The sequence below is a fragment of the Acanthochromis polyacanthus genome, chromosome 16 (assembly GCF_021347895.1).
Source record: "Acanthochromis polyacanthus isolate Apoly-LR-REF ecotype Palm Island chromosome 16, KAUST_Apoly_ChrSc, whole genome shotgun sequence".
NCBI classification, from domain to species: domain Eukaryota; kingdom Metazoa; phylum Chordata; class Actinopteri; family Pomacentridae; genus Acanthochromis; species Acanthochromis polyacanthus.
Genome location: NC_067128.1, coordinates 33,483,480 through 33,501,153, shown reverse-complemented (window position 1 = coordinate 33,501,153; position 17,674 = coordinate 33,483,480). Strand labels below are relative to the sequence as shown.

Genomic DNA, 17,674 nt, shown 5'->3' with positions numbered 1-17,674 from the left:
ATAAAACAAGTTCCAGTGTGATAATAGGACCTTGGTGTCTGCTGCCTGTAAACAGCAAGGTCAAAAGAAAAAAAACAGAACATATCCTCTTTGCGCCCTACAAGCTGTGTCCTTTTCCACAGTGTAAGTTGATCCATTCCAACCCCACAGTGTTTGGAATGGCATCCCCATCTTCCAAGCATGATATCACAAATTTCCTAACTGGAATTCAGAATGGATGGCCAGTTTTATTGCTTTAGGAATCAAGAGAAAGAAAGACCTGACTGGCTCTACAGGCAGCCAAAAAGGGACTGCAACTGGTCAATGTTCACGGCCGTCCTACATCTTCATTGGTTCCCTTGTCTCAGAAAAGCTGTATCTTCCTCTGCCTCCTTCTTTTCCTTGTCTTCGTTATTATTATTCATGCCATTTATGTGATCACCCTCCTTTCTTGGTCCTTCCTGGTGTTTTACTTCATTCTTTTCACTGTTGGCTTCATTATACGGGTGCAACAGGCATATTATTTCAATTTTTATCTTTTCTTGCAATCTGTCAAGTGCAAAGGTGTTCAACAGCTTTTATTTTGCAAGTAAGTTTTTAAGACAAAATGCAATAAAAATGAGATTTTCATTATATGGGATCTTTCAGAACACAATAACTGCAACAGCAGGTAACATTAAACATCTATCGCTGTACTGTCTTTGAAGGGTTTTAAGTAATGCAAGGCAAAACTTTACATATTTACTATGCATTGGATACATGCATAGAGCATTCAGTCACTTCTCATTTCACATCTTATGTCCTCTTTCATACAATGGGAAAACTATCTTTTTGAATCTCCGTCCTGCATCCATTATGTCCAAAAGAGACGTTTAGTTCGTGTAGCTGCATGTTAGTCTCAAACTTTCCATCTCCATGACAAAATGAACTCGTTACTATAGCAGAAAATCACAGCAGCTGAATCTGAGGAAGAAAACAGCTTGTGAACTCTAAATGAATTAGTCATGGTGTGAATTTAAAGCAATGGAAAATGAACAACAGTTTACTTCACATTTACTCCTACTACTCGAATGAGTACAGTTTTGAAAATGATTGTATTCATTTATATTTTGCAGATGGTGTGTTAAAGCTTTCATAGAGAATAATTCAGATTACATCAGTCCTGGAACTCTTTATGAGTTTAATATGAATTACTTAACGTCTGGACACTGAATAATGAAAATGAATAGGAATTAATATTGAAAAATAAAGGAAAGTTGGTTGAGAACTTTACTGAGGTGAAAGTCATCTCTCATTATTTGAATTATTATTCACTTACGTAGAACAGAAACAGTGAATTAGTTGTGACAGAATTCTAATTAGCAGCTAATTAGGTAATTTATAAGCAGAAATATCAAATATTCTCTGATTGTTGCCTCTCTTATATCATTTTACACTGAGTATTTAACTTTTGGACTGTTGGTTGGACAAACAAGATAATGTAAAATGTCACCTTGGCTGGAAAAAAAACCCCATTAACATAATTGCTAATCTCAAATTGAATTAATCCTGCGTGGCGCCCTTTTCAGTCTGACAGAGCAAATGGTAATACTGACAGATTGACTGACTGATTGATGGACTGATTGATTGGCATTGTTGACTTATTTACTGGGAATACAATACTAATCAGGGGGGAACGGAGTGATGTGACAAATGACTGAATGAGAGTGGAACAGGTACAAAGAAATTGATCGCCATAAATCACTTCTGTCCTTGCAGTGGCCGCACCTGACCTTCTTGACCCAAAGTCTGCCGCCCACAACTCCAAGCCTCGCCTGTCGTTCTCGACCAAGCCAGTGGTGCTGAACACTCCGGAGGATGAGTGCGACACCCGGACCACTGTCATGAGGTGGAAAACTGTGTCAGCCATCTTCTTCCTGGTGGTGCTGTACCTCATCATCGGGGCGACGGTGTTCAAAGCTCTGGAGCAACCTCATGAAAGCTCCCAGAAACTGGCCATTCTAGCTCAAAAACTGGAATTCTTGGCCATGCATGACTGTGTGAACTCCTCTGAGCTGGAGGACCTGGTCAAGGTAGGTGGAAGCTTCTGCGTTGTATTATTAATGCACATCTTCTCTCTTAAGTTTGTGTCTGACGCAGCCCCTCTGTCTTGTGGTGTCCCGCAGAGTACTGTCCTGGGTCCAGTACTGTTTCCACTTTATTTTCTGCCTCTTGGACAGATAATTAGCTGTTTTAGTAGGACCTCATATTATTTGTATGCTGATGACATTCACTTATATTGCTCATTCAAACCCAGTTGATTTTAACCCTTTGACGTGCAATATGGATGAAAAGAGACCCAAATCCAATGGAAAATGGGTATCTCCTGACCCACACTGCGCATAAAGGGTTACATGATTGTTTGCAGCTAACACTTTCCTGTTTCTTCCATCTGTGCAATAAAGCTAAATTAAAATCCACGGTGTCCAAGGTGGAATTGGGGATGGTTTTGAACACTTTTGTTTCATATCCTTTAGATTACTGTAATGCCCTATTTACCTGTTTAAATCAGTCCTCTCTAAATCACCTTCCAGCAGTCCAAAATGCAGCCATTAATTTTGTCCTCACTCATTTAATTTCTGCTGTCTGACGAATGTACAGGTGGTCTTTTATTATTATAAATATGGTTCCATTCATAAGATCTAAAGTCCTATGGAGGCCTTTGTTGTGGGGAGTATTGATTGACTTCCTGGTTCTTGAATGAGCTTTTTGTCCAGACACTCTGTTCTGCAGTGTTTGTGGATGAGAAGCTTCACAAAAAAAGACCCTCCACGGACGTTGTCATGCAATATGTTGTTTCTGATTTTGATGTTAGCAAAATGTCGCTAACATTAACCCATGTGTGGATCAGTCAGTGTTGTCAGTAAAAGCTTGTTAGTGTTTGCTTTGATCTGAAGTGGAAGAACTGTATGTCGTGTTACATGTATGATGTCATGCTGCTCATTTTGAAGTTCCTGGCTCCAAACTACAAAGACTAAGCCGACCACAAACTGGAACTCTGGACTTGGAACCATTTGGTTGATTCACTATAATCATCTTAATACTCAGAATATGGACACGCAGCTGTGAAAGATATTGTAACAAGAAGTGAACTCCAGGAGTGCAGACTTCCACAAAAGCCAAGGTCTAATCTCAGAATTTTGAAAATCTGGATCTTCACCAAAATTTTTTGGATCCTTCTTGTGCCCATCTTCCACCGCTCCACCGAGTTTCATTAAATTCAGCTCGGTAATTTTGGCATAACTTTGCAAACAGACCAACAGGGGACACGGAGTACTGATGATAAAATTACAAGATGAATAAACATCAGTTTGGACTCAGCATTGGTAGAAAGCATTCGGGATTGGCATCAAGTTTATAAATCAAAACAAAAACATAATATCCATAGTTTTGACTGTGCACTTTGACGTTTCCATCACAGACTCTGGCACAGGTCCTCCCAAACCCCTAAAACATCAAAGCTGGAAATCTCAAACGAAATTTAAATAAAAGATAAAGCAGACTAAGTGACTTAAGCTATCATTAATTTTCAATCGCAAAAGTGTCACTAGAGAAGATAAAAGCACTACCAACATTAGCCTTGAGTGAGCAGCCTTCTAATAAAGGACGGACGTGAAGTCAGTGGGTGACATTCTTTATGGATTGGTTGTCTTGATGAAAAGCATTTCCTCTTGGGGAATCTAACTGGCCTCTTGCACTGGATGATGATTACTTCTGCAACCTGGCGACAGGTCCTTAAATCTTAAGGGATAACTGACTTGTCTACCACTTTTAATCATAGCCACTATAGCCACAGTTTCCCTGAGTCTGTCACCAAAACTGCTGCTGGCAAATGTCAAAACGTCATGTAATAAATGAACTAAACAGGAAACTATTAAATGCATATTCATCAACCGGTATGCAAGTCAAACATTTCGATTACACACAGTATATTAATTTAACTGAAATTTATACAGTGAGAAGTGCAGCAGCAGCTCAAGGCCATTTGAATACAAAAGAGCGAGTTTAACGATCGTGTGCAGGTAATATAAAGTGAGATTATGGACGGTGGGGGGGGCGGGGGTTTGGGGTCTGGGGGGCGGGGGGGGCCGGGTTGTGGGGGGAGGATGGGGGGGGGGGGTCGTGGGGGAAGTGGGGCTGTGGGCCGGTGGGGCGCCGTGGGGGTCCGCTATGCCCCGTCCTACTGCGCGGGCCTTGGGGCTCTGGCTGTGTCGGGGGGGGTCGCTCCGGGCTCCTGGGCTGGGTCTCCGCTTGGTGGCTCCTGCGGGGGGGCTGGGTGGACCTCCTTGGGCTGGAGGGGACAGCTCCCTCCTTTTGGTGGAGGTTTTCATGCATGCCAGACCCACCACACCGGCACCTACCAAAACTCAATAGAGTGTGTTCCTCCGGTTGCTGAGTCAGTGGAGGTTGCTGGGTTAGTGTCTGTGGATCTCACTCTGCTTTATCTATCCTTCTAGTGGCCTCCTGACATCTTCATGATTGATCCAGTTGGGACTTTGTCGTATTAGGTGTTTGTGAAGGGTTTTAGATTTGTAAATGGTTTTAAGGTGTGAATTAAAGAGTACAAACAAATAAAATGCACCTTTTCTCTTAGAACACTGTCTATGCCTCACCTTTCTGTCTGTCCTGTGTTTGTTTTATGTTTCACTTGGGTGTGCACAGCCCTCAATGGCATAATGCAGGAAACAGCTTGAAATAAACATGATAGGTTAATTTGCCATGAGGGCCGGTGATGGTCACAGTCACAAAGAAGAAAAAAAAAATTTGCACATGAAGCTTAAGCAATGGCACCATGAGTGGTTGGTGTCATTTTTGAGCGGACTTGCAGACAAAAAAAAAAAATAGTGATTTTAAAAAAACGATTAAAGTGCAGTAGAAAAATATGTAATTTTATGGTTAAATGTTGTAAATGAACAAACGACTATTGATACAAATACAGCTTATTTTGATGTGGATATTGGTTTTAATGGTTAACATGTAAATATTGCATTTTTTTCTGTGATTTTTACTTGTTAAAATAAATAAAAAGTGAAAATCTGTAAATTAGCAGTAAAACAGTGTAAGACCATCAAGTTTCTAGGTCCTGTCCACCTGTATCTGTAAGGAAATGTAAATTATGTCTGGCCCACTGAAGGCTTGGAATAATTAATGTTCAGTCAGAGTTCCAGCTCCTGGGGTTTTAATACTGGAGATGTGAGGGTCTGAGCAAGTGAAAGACTAATGTTTGTGGGTAAGGCTATTGGTTAAATATGAATGAATATGACATTCAGTTATGTTTGCGGTGGATATGAAGCAGCTGAAAGCTTTCTGAGTCTCTGAGAAATTGTAATTTGATTCTAGCTGTTGTCATACTGAAAGCTTTACTCGTTCACGTACGGTACACTTAATCTCTATGAAATATGTTCAACCTGACCGCTGCTGACTGAATAATGCTCACAACCCACCTACTCTATGGAAATGAGGAGGTTTTTAATGAACGGGGGCTGGTAGCAGATGGGGTATGATTATCTGGCGTGGAGATGCTGAGCTGATGTCTAAAGGTGATGATGATGCTTTCTGTCCTCAGATCATCAACCTCTCAGCCTGTCAGATAATGATCTCCTGTCAGAGTGAAACGAGAGGTTCTGCACAGAGAAAATCTGCAGACTCCACAGTCTAACCACCTCTTTTCAGCTCCTTCACTCTTTTAAAGTTAATTTAAACACACACATATATATCGTCTAGTGTTTCAACTATACAACAAAACTCCTTTATCACGAGGACAGACTGATACTTCAATGCAGATTAAACCTAAAATATGAGGAAATCAGCAATAAAATAAGGAAAACAGTGGCAGCAGCAGATTCCACAGTAAACAAAGCATCATTTTCAAGTCATTTTGGACACTTTTTGAATCATTTTGGATCATTTTTGGGGGGTTTGGAAGCAGAGTGGTCTAGTCCACTTTCTGTAGCTTTGGAGAAAAATGGGTTTAAAGTTTTGTCTCTTCCAGAATGGTCTAACATAACACTTTAACGCTATATTTGGTGAGTGAGTTAGGCCACTTTACCACTAAAATCTAGACAAAAAAATATTATAGAATTGATATGAAACTCAATTGGAATTTTCTGTATAGTAAGATTTTTCACTTATCGAGATAAGCACAGTAGTGCAGGAGGTAGTACGCCTCTGTGCAATATCACTTCAATGTCAAATGATTCAAATTCATATAAACTCTCAGGAACTGTTTTAATTCTGAGTTTGCAAATGGAGTCTTTCAACTTATGAACAATGAAAAACAGATGCATTAGAAAGACTAGATTGAAAATACAGGCCCCAAAGTAGAAAATCAAAGCAAGAAAAGTGACGACTCCAAGCTAAAACTGTGATTCCCAGTCAGCCTAATCACACGAACATCGTTACAAAATGATCTGAACTTTCTCAGCTTGGGCTCTGGGGCTCCACGGTGAAAAGGAAAATCTGATTGTAAGACTTCAGAAAGATGGAAAAGGAATACAGGAAGGTCGGTCACAAACTAATCACTTGACGCAGCGTTGCAGCAGCAATCAGGAGGTATAGAAGGAGCTGCAGTAGCACTAATCAGACCTTTGGCGTTCGTCCGTCTAAAGTGACACAACAGACACTGAACTATATTCACGGTCTGAAAAACAGACAGACAGGTGTAAGAAGACAGCTCAGACAGTGTGAAGAATGTAGTGTAACTTCAGTCTTTATAGACTGTGTGTATAAGAAACACACTCCTGCTTCCTCTTAATCACAAAACTGCAAGCTGGAACTTTGCTGAAGAACATGAAAAGAAGCCTGATGAATGTTGGTCAAATGAGACCCAGATAAATTTGTTCAGACAGCTCCCAGTCTGCAGAAGCTTGGCAGAAGAGAAATGTTCTGGCATGATAGCGATCCAACGCACACAAAAGATTCTGCAGAAGAAAAAAGTGAAGACGGTCGCCTGGCAAAGAGTGTCGCCTGGTTTGAATCCAACGGGGGACCTTTGGGGTATTTTAAGAGAAAGTACAGAGCATCAGTTTTTTTTCAAAACTTGGCAGACGGATCAAGTTTTGAAAAAAGAGTTCAGAAAAGAGTACAGACTTTTGTTGTACTGAATTTCTACTGAGAGGGCTGTATTGGGACTTTAATGGGATAAGTTTGATTAATTAATTACAGAAAAAATAACGCATTTATCGTGCCTTTCTCAGTTCCCTAATTTCTAGCACAGTGGTCTAACACTGATGCACACTCCAGTCCAGTAGGAGGCAGTAATGAACCTAAAATCTGTTTGCCAGCCATGAAGAAGATACACAGGATGCACTGAATGATGTCAGCAAACAAAAAAGTTTGGAGAACAGTGAAGGAAGACGAGACCGCATTGAGCTTGATGGAAGAAAGTTTTCTTTTAAAAAATCTTCCCGATAGAAGCGTGGTTGTGTTCAAATTGTGCAACAAAGAATTTTCTTTTCCTGGCAGCACTTCAAGCTGACGGTATTACCTCGATGCAAAACATGTTGCTGTTAGCACCAGAGCTACACCTGTGTCCACAGGGGCATTTTTTCTCACATGGAAACGCACCGTATCTGAATATCGCCCACTTGATGGCCATGCACTAGTGGGTCACTAGGTGGTCACATGACAGCCCTTCAGACCTCCAGTCCAGTAGAAGCGTCAGACCAACATGGCATAGCAGTCACATACAAATCAGCTCTGGATACCATATGTTAGCTACGACAGTCCTGGTCCGGGCAAACAGTGTAGCCATCCCATAATAGACCACTTTTCAAGACACTGAAAGTGTGTGAGTTTCCAAAAAGTCTTAAAATGTTGAAAATAATTGCACTTTGAGTTTGCAGAAATCTGTGAATGTAGTAGACAAATGAAAAATGCACAGAAATATAAATAAAGCCTAAACATTTTTTGTTGTTTAAGTTCACGTATATGTCAATTCATTGATTCAGTCGTTAACCAAAATTTATTTGAATTGAAAAACTTTGCTTGTTGTGTCAAATATTGCTGTGTGACAAAAATGCAACCCTTTACGCTTCAGTGCGTCGTAGGTGTACCGCCGGCGGTACACCTACTAATTTGCATAGGAATTTCAAGAATGTCCGACGGCTGCAAACCCGATTATACAAACACTATACGCCGATGGAAAGCTTAGATTCTCATGAATCCGCCGGTATAAACCACTTTCAGATGTGATTACCACAGCGGGTGAGAAAAACACATTTGTCCGACAAAAACAAATATTCATCCATCCGTTCTCTATACACGGCTTCAACGCACACAGCGCGACTCACATTTCCGGGTTCATTATTACACACAGAAAAAAAGATTCCACAAAAAACGGCCATAATCCAACCTTTTACATCCAGACAACACAAGCCAGTAAACTATTTTGTCCAAAACATGTCCTGAAGTCAGTATAAAATCCACGAATCGGTCGTTTTCAAGGAAATGCACCTTGCCATGTGCGTCCAATATTCCCTGTATTTTTCGTATTTTTTTAAATTTAAAAATAGAATATTAGCGATTTTTTTGTACTGAAAACGGCTGGAATTGACTGAAGCTTAAAGGGTTAACCACGATTAATCAATTACAAAGCCTCTAATTAATAAGATAATTTTTTAAAATCCCGTCTCACCACTAGTTAAAATAAAAACTGTTTAGATTTAGTCTCAGTGGAATTTAAGTGATGATGTATTTACATCAGTTTAACCACAGATTGTTAAATTACATCAGTTTATGAGTGAAAGCATCACCTATCGTAAAACAAAAGTGTGACGTGTCCTTTCGTAGGAGGTTGCTTACCTTTGCCAACAACTAGGTCTCCTGTACCGGGTGACCCTGATTCTGTAATGCAAACTAACTTTTCAGGTGTCCATCTCCAAGTTAACTAAGCGGGAAACTGTCCTCAAGAGTCTTTTAAGCAGACTGAATGTTTGTCTTCGGGTGAAATATGACTCTCTAATGTTTCCACTGAGGAGAGGACTGTGCTCATTACTGCTGAAAAAACAAACACTTTGAATATCACACCTCCTGACTGCAGAAACAAACTGGAGAATTAATTGGGTTAATTCAGAACTCGAGAACTTAACCTTAAGAGAATGATGCAATTTACCTCAGGGAGACATTTAAACTCCCTTTAATGTTTTTATTTAATGCCATCAGGCTCTTTGTGAAGTAGTTTCTACAGCGTTGCCTCAATATAAACCTTCTTTTTGGCGGTTTTACAAGATTACAGTTCAGCCAAACAGCTCTGGCAATCATCCATCGGTGCAATGAGTTCAGCAGCCTTTAAAACAACTACTCCTCTTCTGATGATTTATTGATACGCAGGTTCAACACAGGTGTCTCCCCCTTCACGTTGACTTAATTATGTACACAAACACACATACAGGCACCTTTTGCAGGCTCCCACTGATCAAAAGCCAGTCAGCAGGGGACCGAGGAGAGATGCGCTCTCAAAGGAAGTAATTAAAAAAATGAGTGATGTCAAAAAACCTGAGACGATTCAATCTCTCCTGGCTCAGCTTGCAGAGAGCCGGTGTGGTCTCTGCATCATCCTGTCTTATCGTACGTTAGTTTGCATATAGCTGAGCACCAAAAAGCAGGGAATTAAGAAGCCCACTTGGCTGGGAAACAAAAGGAGCTGCCTGAGCCAAGCCTGTCTGATTGCACGATTTGCTAAATGATGTTTTTCTAGAGGCACAGTGGACGTAGAGTTTTATCTCTGAAGCCTCTCCTTTGTTTTACGTGGAAGCTGGAATAGATTAAAAAAAAACAACCCCTGAGCAATTGATGGGTTTACCTTTGGTCATTCTTGTTTTGATTACTTTGCCTCTGAATACATTTGAATCTGCTGCATGCGTGCAATAAAAATCAATTTCTGTCTTTTACGCGGTCTCATTCTCGTTTGCGCGTCAATAACAAATGCAAACACAATGTTAATGTTACAGAAGTGTCTCAATAGGTTTAATGGGTTAGCAAACGGCTGCCTATTTACACATCCAGCAGACAAGAAGCAACATTAGCATTCATTTGATGTCATGTCTGTGTCCAGCATCGACTGGATCTAAAAATGGATGAACCCTTTGGTTTTAAGCAGTTTTAATCTTGGGCCTTCGCCATCCTGACAATAAAAAGCAAAACTATAAAGCAAAAATGGAACCTTAACTCTTCTTTCAGGCCATCCACCTGTTACTTAATGCAGCCACACATCTTATTATGCATAACTTTAGGCCTTAGTACAACTTAAACGGGTGAGTTGATTTAAAATCCACCCCCAGTAGAGTTGTCACGAACATGTAAAATAGCTGTAGAAGCTGAAACCATTGTGGCACCAGGCTGTAAACCTTTTTATTTCAGCTGTAAAGTTGGGCTTTTTTACAGGGAGATCTCACTTTTGGAGTCAGTCTCTAGTGGCCATTTGAGGAACTGCAGTTTTTTGCAGTAAATTAAGGAATCGCTGTTTGTTACGTGTGCAGACTCTTATGAATATTATTGTGTTTTTACTGTTCTATTCTGAGAGTTTTATTCATTTACAATGCAAAAAATAACGCAGATCCACCAAAAATGCTCTTCCCCACTGATAGAAGTCTTACATTTAATAAGGTGCATCACACAAGAGCTTTTTTAATGGGACTTGAATTGAAAAAAACGGGGGGAAAAAATCCCACATATACACAAAATACACAGGGGAATAAATGCTTTAGTGCTGCTCCTCTGCAATTTATCAGCATCTGTTCTATAGCTGTGTCTGCTGCTCCCTTGACATCTAAGAGCTTTTCTCTTTCGTTTGTCTCAGTAATGATTCTGTTGACATCTTGAGAAGCCACTTAGCGAAGGAAAACTTTCGCCTTGCTGTGGTAAAGTTCGCTGGATTGGTCTGAGCCTTTTGAGACCTGGAGATATCGGATTAATCCAGCGTTCAGGGCAATTTATCGTACACCAGCCTTTCCAGCAAGGCACATATTGGTTAACTGAAAAACTCTACAGCTGGCTTTTCATGGGTCAAAAGGGATTCTCACTGTAATTGGAACTTAGAAAAAAAGGGCAAAATGAGTCATTTTCAATCAATAAGACCAAGACTGGAGGACTTGTAGGATAAAGGCAAAAGTTAGGCTATTTCTACCAACATTACTGGGATTAGCACACAGGACGCTTTTAAAAATCCAATAAAGCCTCAGAAAGGACTGCTCACATTAGCCTACACTCACCAGCCACTTTATTAGGTACACCTGTTCAATTGCTTGCTAGCTCAAATATCTAATTAACCAATCACATGGCTGCAACTCAATGCATTTATTCATGTAGAGGTGGTCAAGACAACTTGCTGAAGTTAAAAGCGAGCATCAGAATAGGAAAGAAAGGCAGCTAATGGTGTTTAAAAGTTAACTGATGATTAGAAAACCCTTATACAATTATGTTAGCACATGAATAAAAATGTGAGTTTTCATGGGAAACATGAATATCTCTGGATGACTACAAACTTTTGAATGGTAGCGTATAATCTACCGGATAAGCCCACTGCACTGCCTATCTAGTGTCATCACTGACTTAAATGTTACCCTTCTTCTAGCAACAGTTCAAGCACTTTTCTGTTTTTGTACGGGTTTTGGAATGAATAAACAGGAATAAAGAAAGGCGGTGATACCAGGCCTGTGCTCTCCATCTGGCCTTGTTTACCCCGTATGCATTTTTCCAGCAGGGCGAGGGCAGTCAGCAACACCCACTGTGTTAAAATGTGAACATATTTCATGCAAACACCCGAATCTACATGTTGGGCTGCAGTGTGCAAAATTGTGTAAGTGATCATGCACAATGACTCAGTGCTGCTTAGGACTGTCTATGGGCTTAAATATGAATCTTATTCTTTTTAGTTTGGGAAAGCGATGAATGAGAATGTGTTGAGGACTGTTGCATCCACATTTTCAGCTTTGGATGCATTTCAAAAAGGCCTAAATTAAATAAAACACGTCATCTTTACAAAAGCACAGAGTTAACTGTAACTTATGACAAGCTTTTCTTTTTGTAAGGACAACAATTACTTATAAAACATCATGCGTTTCGTGAAAGCAACACTTTTTCCTCACGACTCCTAATTGCTTTTAGTTGGATGTTTTCCTTAGCTGTCATCTATTCCCTAAGAAGGTTGATGCACACCGCTAATCTGTTTCTCAGCCAACCTTGTACCGTACTCCCACTGAGGAACACTGTATAATGTGCTTCTTCTTTCTGTCTTTCTGTCTTGCTTTCTTGCTTTCTTTCTTTCTGCAGCAAGTGGTTTCAGCAGTTCGAGCAGGTGTGAACCCATCAGGAAATTCATCCAATCAGACGAGCCTTTGGGACCTCAGTTCCTCCTTTTTCTTTGCTGGGACTGTTATCACCACCATCGGTAAGAAGAGCAGTTTCTTACTCTGCCGTAAAGACCTCTGACAATAAGTCAGTGGCTGCATGCAGTGCTTTGAAAGTACCATCATAATGTGAAGACACCTGCCTTTAAAAATGTAAAAACAATTCTGGTTGAATGCTACTTTTACATTGTTCTGTTTCACAAAGCTTGATGGTTAGCAGAAGAATGAGCCTGGGATCTTTCTGCATAGAGTTTGCATGTTCTCTCTGTTTGTGGGTTTTCTCCGGGTTCTCTGGCTTCCTCCCACAGTCCAAAAACATGCAGAGGTTAACCCTCGTGTCGTCCTGCAGGTCAAAATTGACCCGTTTTAAAGTTTGAAAATGTGGAAAAAATAATATATTTTCACAGTGAAACTTGTGATATCCACATTTTCAACATTTTTCTGAAATCTTTGAACATTTTTTGGTGGAAAAAGAGAAATGCTTTGGTTGATTTTTTTTGTGAATGTTCTCCAAGAAAATATTAGATGTTTAACTGATGTATATGTAATCACTTCAGATATTTTTAGGATTTTTTGGAAGATTTTTACTCATTTTAAAAAAAATATTTACAAGAATTTTCTTGCCAAATTTGGGGGATTTTTTGTAAAATAAAACTTTTTAGGGAAACTTTGTTTTCTTCCTGAAGGTTTTGCAAATTTTCAGAAATTTGGTGAATTTTTTTGGTGGATTTTTTCGTACAAAGAAACAATATTTTTTTGACTGCACATAAGTCAAGACAACAGGAGGGTTAATTTATGATTCTAAATTGTCTGTCGGTGTGAATCTGAGTGTGATTGTTTGTCTCTGTGTCGCCTTGTGATAGACTGGTGACCTGTCCAGGGTCCAAGGTGTCTTTATTAAGCTCCCTTGGGTGAAATTTGTCTTGGACAGAGGGATGTGCTGCACAGACAACACATACCACTCATGCAACAATAAAATAAAAAACATCCACAATAAAAAATAAATAAGTGAAATAAAAATGCAATGCATTATCATATTGCTTAAGAACAAAAGTGCGATGTGCACATCCATTGTTCTGTATAAAAATAATAGAGAACAGAACACACTCCTTACACTGTTACACACATGGTTATCTGGATGGCCTTACTGGCTTCCTGTCTTTCTGTTCATCCTGAGTAATCTGCTCATTAATGAGCTTCACTAACAAAGGGATGAATGAGTGTTTGTACCTGTTGTGTTTACGTAGTGGAACCCTAGAATGTATTCAGGCTGCAGTGCATGAGAGGTATCTGATAAAATATCGTCTGCCTGTTTGGGGGTTGTTTGTTCAAGCAGGTCTTGTAGGGTTAGAGGTGCTGGAATACAGATGACTTTCCCTGCTGTCTTTAACAGATTAAGTATCTAAGTATCTAAGCTTTTGACTTCACAGTCAAATTTCTGAACCAGCTGGTAATGCCATGCCATAACAATAAAGTCAGCTGGGATAGGCTCCAGTCCCCTGTGATTTGATAAGAATTAAACAGTGTATTGATAGTGGATGGATAGCAGAATTACTCTTGCTCAACCAAAACCTGCTCCTGTACAGGACTGTGCTTCATTGCAACAGGATTGCACCAGAACTGGTAAATTAGTTGATCACACTCATTTGCTCCACAAGTTTGGACTGACCGTTACCCTCATTTTCACATAGGACAGAATCCGTTACACTACCATTTAAAAGTTTGGGGTCGCTTTGAAATGTCCTTATTTTCAAAGAAAAGCAGTTTTTTTTTAATGAAGACAACATTAAATGAATCATAAATCCAGTCTAGACATTGTTAATGTGGTAAATGACTATTCTAGCTGGAAACAGCTGATTTTTAATGGAATATCTCCATAGGGGTACAGAGGAACATTTCCAGCAACCATCACTCCTGTGTTCTAATGCTACGTTGTGTTAGCTAATGGTGTTGAAAGGCTCATTGATGATTAGAAAACCCTTGTGCAGTTGTGTTAGCTCATGAATAAAATGTGAGTTTTCATAGAAAACATGAAATTGTCTGAGTCCCAAACTTTTGAACAGTAGTGTATATTTGTCCTCTTCAAAACAAAACCCATTAATTCATCAGATAAAGGTCGATGAGTCAGGAATTAGACCTGTAACCTGCATATCAATTCAGTATAATGAGCCCAAACCACTGCTGAATAGGGCTTAAACAGGTGGTTTAACACTCGCTCTTGCCTCGTCTTGTAGCACTCATTTAATCTGTGCAGTCAGTAAAGTTATCCTGACTAAATAATCTTTGGCCCTATTTGCAAGTTTTGAAGTGTCATCAGGGTTAGGTACTGATCTCTGTAAAACACCTAATCTCCTGCTCCATCACAAGTACAGATGTGGAATATGCAAATGAAATGTTAATGATAGCATGTCACTCTGTCAGCAAGCTAGAGGCTGAAACTCCAACTCGCTTCCCTTTTCCATCGTCTCTTTTGCACCATGTCTCTCTTCTCTCTGTCACCTCCAGCTGTAATAGCTCACTAATCAGGAAAAAAACACCAGCTCTCTCACACACAGCTAGCCTCACAGCTCATCTGGCTCTTCCAAGTGGACCTTGACAGATCGCAGCGTCTGTTGAATCAGCTGTAGGGCGCCATTTCACATCTCCAGCACCCTGTCAGAGCTCACAGAAAATGTGGCACCCCAAGTTTGAATGAAATGAGTTTTGGTGTCTGATTTGAAAATCAGTGAGCTTTTTTTTTAGATTATTGGCCATCATGTGGAGGAATCAAACTGAATTTGCTTATTCTTCTCCAGCACCATCTCCAGATCTCTACATTTTGGTGCAGTGCAGCAGAATTGCAAAAAAACTGGCAGCATCACCACACACACATGTCTAATCTTATCTGGCCGTCCAAGCAGGCCTAAACATATCAGCTCGTCTGCTTTAGGAGCTGCTGGGCTCCACTTCATGTCTCCGAGGTTCTTTCACAGCTCATTTTCAAGTCGCACAATGTTTTGCTGCAGTTGCATCACTTTGCAGTCAATAGATTTGGTGGTAAATACACTAAAAGGTAAAAGTTTGTGGTCACATAGGCAATTTCATGCTTTCCATGAAAACTCTCACTTTTATCAATGTGCTAAAATAATTGCACAAGGGTTTTCTAATCATCAATGAGCCTTTCAACACCATTAGCTAACACAATGTAGCATTAGAACACAGGAGGGAAAATTATCACCTTATAGTAACTGCATTGAATCTGAGTTAAAAAGCATTTATTTGCTCTTATGTAAAATTCTAAACTAGCAGATTAGATTTAGTACTTTAAGAATAAATTCCCCAAAGTAAGAAAGTGGTGCAACAGAAGCCAACACATCCTAAGTCACTGAGAGTCTCTGTTCTTTCTTTGTCCACCTCAGTCATCCTCGGCAAAGAAGACACCAGTGTTGCATAAATCTGTGTTCTTCAGAGACTGTTTTTTTTTCAGCTGTTCTTTGCTGGAAGGGTTTTGTTGCTTTATCTTTCTGTTTATACAGCTTGTTCTACTGGATTTACGTCTTGAGACATACTTGTTTTGGTCACAGTTTTCACTTTTTTCTTCTTCAGAAACTCTTGTGTGCTGTGGGTCATTAGCTCACTGGAATATTCCTGTTCTGCCGAGCTTCTGCAGGCTGGGAGTCACTTTGCCAGCCAGTATTTTGTGATATCCACGGGACTTCATGGTGCCAAATATAACTAGACGAGCCCCCAGTAGAGGGCAGAACCACGCCCATGCATGATACTCTGTATCCATTTTGATCATCCTACATACACACGTGGACAAAATTGTTGGTACCCCTCAGTTAAAGAAGGAAAAACCCACAATTCTCACTGAAATCACTTGAAACTCACAAAAGTAACAATAAATAAAAATTTATTGAAAATTAAATAATCAAAAACAGCCATTACTTTTGAATTGTTGATTAACATAATTATTTAAAAAAACAAACTAATGAAACAGGCCTGGACAAAAATGATGGTACCTCTATAAAAGATTGAAAACTATTTGACCAGAGTGACATGATTAACTCAGGTGTGTCATTTAATTGACATCACAGGTGTTTCCAAACTCATAATCAGTCAGTCTGCCTATTTAAAGGGAGACAAGTAGTCACCCTGCTGTTTGGTGAAAAGGTGTGTACCACACTGAACATGGACAACAGAAAGCGAAGGAGAGAATTGTCCCAGGACATCTGAAAAAAAATGATAGACAAACATCTTAAAGGTAAAGGCTATAAGACCATCTCTAAACAGCTTGAAGTTCCTGTGACAACAGTGGCTCATATTATTCAGAAGTTCAAGACCCACGGGACAGTAGCCAACCTCCCTGGACGTGGCCGCAAGAGGAAAATTGATGACAAATTGAAGAGACGGATCGTTGGAATTGTATCCAAAGAGCCCAGAGCAACCTCCAAAGAATTAAAGGTGAATTCCAAGGCCAAGGTACATCAGTGTCAGATTGCACCATTCGTCGTTGTTTGAGCCAAAGTGGACTTCATGGGAGACGACCAAGGAGGACACCACTGCTGAAAAAAACTCATAAAAAGCGAGACTGGAATTTGCAAAAATGCATGTTGACAAGCCACAAAGCTTCTGGGAGAATGTCCTTTGGACAGATGAGACCAAACTGGAGCTTTTTGGTAAGGCACATCAACTCTATGTTCATAGACTCAAAAACCAAGCATACGAAGAAAAGAACACTGTCCCTACGGTGAAACATGGAGGAGGCTCAGTAATGTTTTGGGGCTGCTTTGCTGCATCTGGCACAGGGTGTCTTGAAAGTGTCCAAGGTACGATGAAATCTGAAGACTATCAAGGCATTCTGGAGAGAAATGTGCTGCCTAGTGTCAGAAAGCTCGGTCTCAGTCGCAGGTCATGGGTCTTCCAACAGGACAACGATCCAAAACACACAGCCAAAAACACCCAAGAATGGCTGAGAGAAAAGCGTTGGACTATTCTAAAGTGGCCTTCTATGAGCCCAGATCTGAATCCCATTGAACATATGTGGAAGGAGCTGAAACATGCCATTTGGAGAAGACACCCATCAAACCTGAGACAACTGGAGCTGTTTGCTCATGAGGAGTGGGCCAAAATACCTGTTGACAGCTGCAGAACGCTCATTGACAAATACAGAAATCGTTTAATTGCAGTGATTGCCTCAAAAGGTTGTGCAACAAAATATTAAGTTATGGGTACCATCATTTTTGTCCAGCCCTATTTCATTAGTTTGTTTTTTTAAAATAATTATGTTAATCAACAATTCAAAAGTGATGACTGATTTTGATTATTTA

At 40.0% G+C, this 17,674-nt stretch overlaps 1 protein-coding gene and 1 long non-coding RNA gene across 2 annotated transcripts in view; both read left to right on the top strand.

The window, feature by feature from the left end:
* Positions 1-17,674, top strand: part of LOC127537766 (uncharacterized) — a 54,657-nt gene that overhangs the window by 9,525 nt on the left and 27,458 nt on the right. The window lies entirely within an intron of this gene.
* LOC110951772 (potassium channel subfamily K member 2) overlaps positions 1-17,674 on the top strand; it is a 48,099-nt gene that overhangs the window by 2,967 nt on the left and 27,458 nt on the right. The window contains exons 2-3 of the mRNA XM_022195000.2: positions 1,738-2,051; positions 12,289-12,406. Coding sequence (XP_022050692.1) covers positions 1,738-2,051; positions 12,289-12,406 — 432 coding nt within the window. The remainder of the gene's footprint in view (positions 1-1,737; positions 2,052-12,288; positions 12,407-17,674) is intronic.